This window comes from Arachis ipaensis, chromosome B6, assembly GCF_059453495.1.
Source record: "Arachis ipaensis isolate K30076 ecotype BB chromosome B6, ASM5945349v1, whole genome shotgun sequence".
Lineage (NCBI taxonomy): Eukaryota > Viridiplantae > Streptophyta > Magnoliopsida > Fabales > Fabaceae > Arachis > Arachis ipaensis.
In genome coordinates this window covers 3,801,814-3,804,493 of record NC_142441.1, presented here as the reverse complement: position 1 = coordinate 3,804,493, position 2,680 = coordinate 3,801,814, and the positions used below count along the sequence as shown (strand labels likewise).

The 2,680-nt window shown below is 40.3% G+C and overlaps 1 protein-coding gene across 1 annotated transcript; it reads left to right on the top strand.

Moving 5' to 3' along the window:
• The first annotated feature begins 225 nt into the window (after window positions 1-225).
• LOC107647904 (homeobox-leucine zipper protein HAT14) lies at window positions 226-2,176 on the top strand. The gene is made up of 4 exons (XM_088491928.1): window positions 226-833; window positions 924-1,276; window positions 1,364-1,443; window positions 1,524-2,176. Exons 1-4 carry the CDS (start codon window positions 572-574, stop codon window positions 1,840-1,842), a joined length of 1,014 nt encoding a protein of 337 aa, XP_088348054.1. The 5' UTR covers window positions 226-571; the 3' UTR covers window positions 1,843-2,176.
• The last annotated feature ends 504 nt before the right edge of the window (window positions 2,177-2,680 follow it).

Sequence of the window (2,680 nt, the reverse complement as noted above, 5' to 3'; positions counted from 1 at the left end):
TGTATGTTATATGTATGTATAAGAGAAGAGAATGATTAAATAAATAAATAGTAAGTAAAGCATGTATGAGGGCCTTACTTTATTTCGTATTGACAAGGGTTCCGTTGAGTAATATTTTAAATACATTCACGTGTGTTTGTCAACCTGGATTTGTCGGTCAATCTTTACTACTCCACGCAACGCCACACTAACTTAAAAAAATATTATATATATAAATAAAAAGCCACCACCCTATACACTATACTACCCTTGCTCCTTTCATTCCATTTCATTTTTCCAGTGTGGAGAGATTTAAAGCAAAAGGGAAAAAAGGCAGAGAGGCTATGCCAAATTGCTTCATCACACCGCAATTTTATATACAAGAAATTTAATTAATATATATATATATATAATAGTAATAGCAGAAATAGCATTTGGCTCCTTCAAAGTCTATAAACTACTCTACTCTCTTTGCTCCATGCTCTTGAAATAACTGCCACCACCACGCTGATAGAAAAAGAAAGCCTTTTCTTTCTCTTTCAGCTCCATAAAACCTTGTCTTTCTCTACTCTCAACCTTTGAACAACAACACATGGAGCTTGCTTTGAGCTTAGGGGAAGCACCTAAGTCCTTCAATTTGCTTGACAACACTTCCAAACTACCTAACAACAAGGATCCAGTGGGTTTCTGCATAGCACTTGGTGCTGCTGCTTCCTCCGCCGGAAAATCCTCCGAGGAAGAGAGAAGAGGATCCTCAGATCCGCCAGTTCAGCTCGACCTTCTCCCTTCAACGCCGGTTCTTCGCTCCCAACATCCATCTTCACACCTTCGAATTCCATGGCTCAACGATGCACGTACGCAAACCTTCCCCTTCCCTCTTTCTTTCGGTTTTGTAGTTTTGAGTACTATTTTTTTTTTTTTGGCTAACGTGTTTGTTATTGCAGTTGGTTTGGAGAGGGTGACATCGGAGGCACCGGCGGCGAGGGCGTTGGACGTGAACTCTTTCCCGGTGGCTCCTGCGGCGGGAGAAGACGGGGACGACGGCGCTGCACTGTCTTCGCCTAACAGCGCCGTATCGTCCTTTCAGATGGATTTCTGTCTGAGAAACGGTGGTAACGGCGGTGATGGTGCGGCGGCGATGATGAGGAGCAGGAGAGACGTGGAAGGTGGTGAGGGCAACGACAGAGGCACCAGCGACGACGACGAGAACGGATCCACCAGGAAGAAGCTCAGGCTCTCTAAGGAACAATCTGCGTTTCTTGAAGAGAGCTTCAAAGAACACACCACCCTTAATCCTGTAATTAAAAAGATAATTAACCCTAATCTAATCAATATTTACCTACTGTTATCAACATTACTAATGATTATCCGTGTGATTTTGCAGAAGCAGAAACTGGCTCTTGCGAAACAGTTAAACCTTCGTCCCCGTCAAGTTGAAGTTTGGTTTCAGAACAGAAGAGCAAGGTATGTTATGTGATAAAAGTGTTATGATGATTCGAAAACATGTATGTATGTATGTGAAGTTGTATATTTGATTTGATTAGGACCAAGTTGAAGCAAACGGAGGTGGATTGCGAGTACTTGAAGAGGTGCTGTGACACCTTAACGGAAGAGAATCGGAGGTTGCAGAAGGAGCTTCAAGAGCTGAGGGCATTAAAGACTTCTCAACCCTTCTACATGCAGCTTCCGGCCACCACTCTCACAATGTGTCCTTCTTGTGAAAGGGTCGCCACCAACACCGCCGCTAATAACAATGACGCTTCTCAGATTGCTTCCGCTTTGTCTCTTAGTAACAAGCCCAGAATCTTGCCATTTCCTAATACTCAGGCCCATCCTCCTCCGGCCCAAAAGGCCCATCAATGATCATCATCATCATCGTTCGCGACCCTTTTTCGTCTTTTCGCTTAGCTAATTCCTCCCCCTCATTTTCCATTTGTATATAGTTTTCCCTTTTTGTGTTGAACTTTAGACCTTATCTTTTATTATTCCATTCTTTTTTTTTTTGTTTTTGTTTGATAGCTACTCTGGATTATATTAAAAGAACATGATGATCCTTTTTGTCGAGATCACTGAGGGATGGAGTAGCACAGATTTTGTAAGCCAAATGTGGAATGAAACCCTTGTTTTTCATCATCACTTCTTGTTTTGTGTTTTGTAGTAGTTTGTCCATACTTATTTAACTTTACTAAGGTCACTACTCACTACTGCTATAGTTATTTAATTATATGCAACCTCGTTTTAAATTTATGTTCTTTCTAATTTCGCACGTAAATTCCAAAATATGCGAGTTACTTGCAACCCTTTACTGTTATTTTTCCAAGAAAATAAAAGACATTGTTATGTAGCTTTTCTTTTAGTTGATCATTCTTGATTGATGCTTATGAATTATATGACGACACCGATGATCATTGGAAGATAAACCATGTTTCCCTTACAAAAGTGGTGGTATTTATTGTTAAGATGAATGAAAAACCGGAACACATCATAATTTTTCAATGCGCTATTATGCTTGGTTGACTTATTTGGTAAATGGTTGACTATCAAAAGACAAACGATAATGAGGATCAAATTTGACGCAAATTATGATCACGAATAGCGTGGTGTGTAAAATGGTTGACAATATATTACGGGTTTGCTGTGGCAGAATCTTCAGATGGAACTCATCAATAGTCAACACTATAATATTGTTGGTGATCGATAA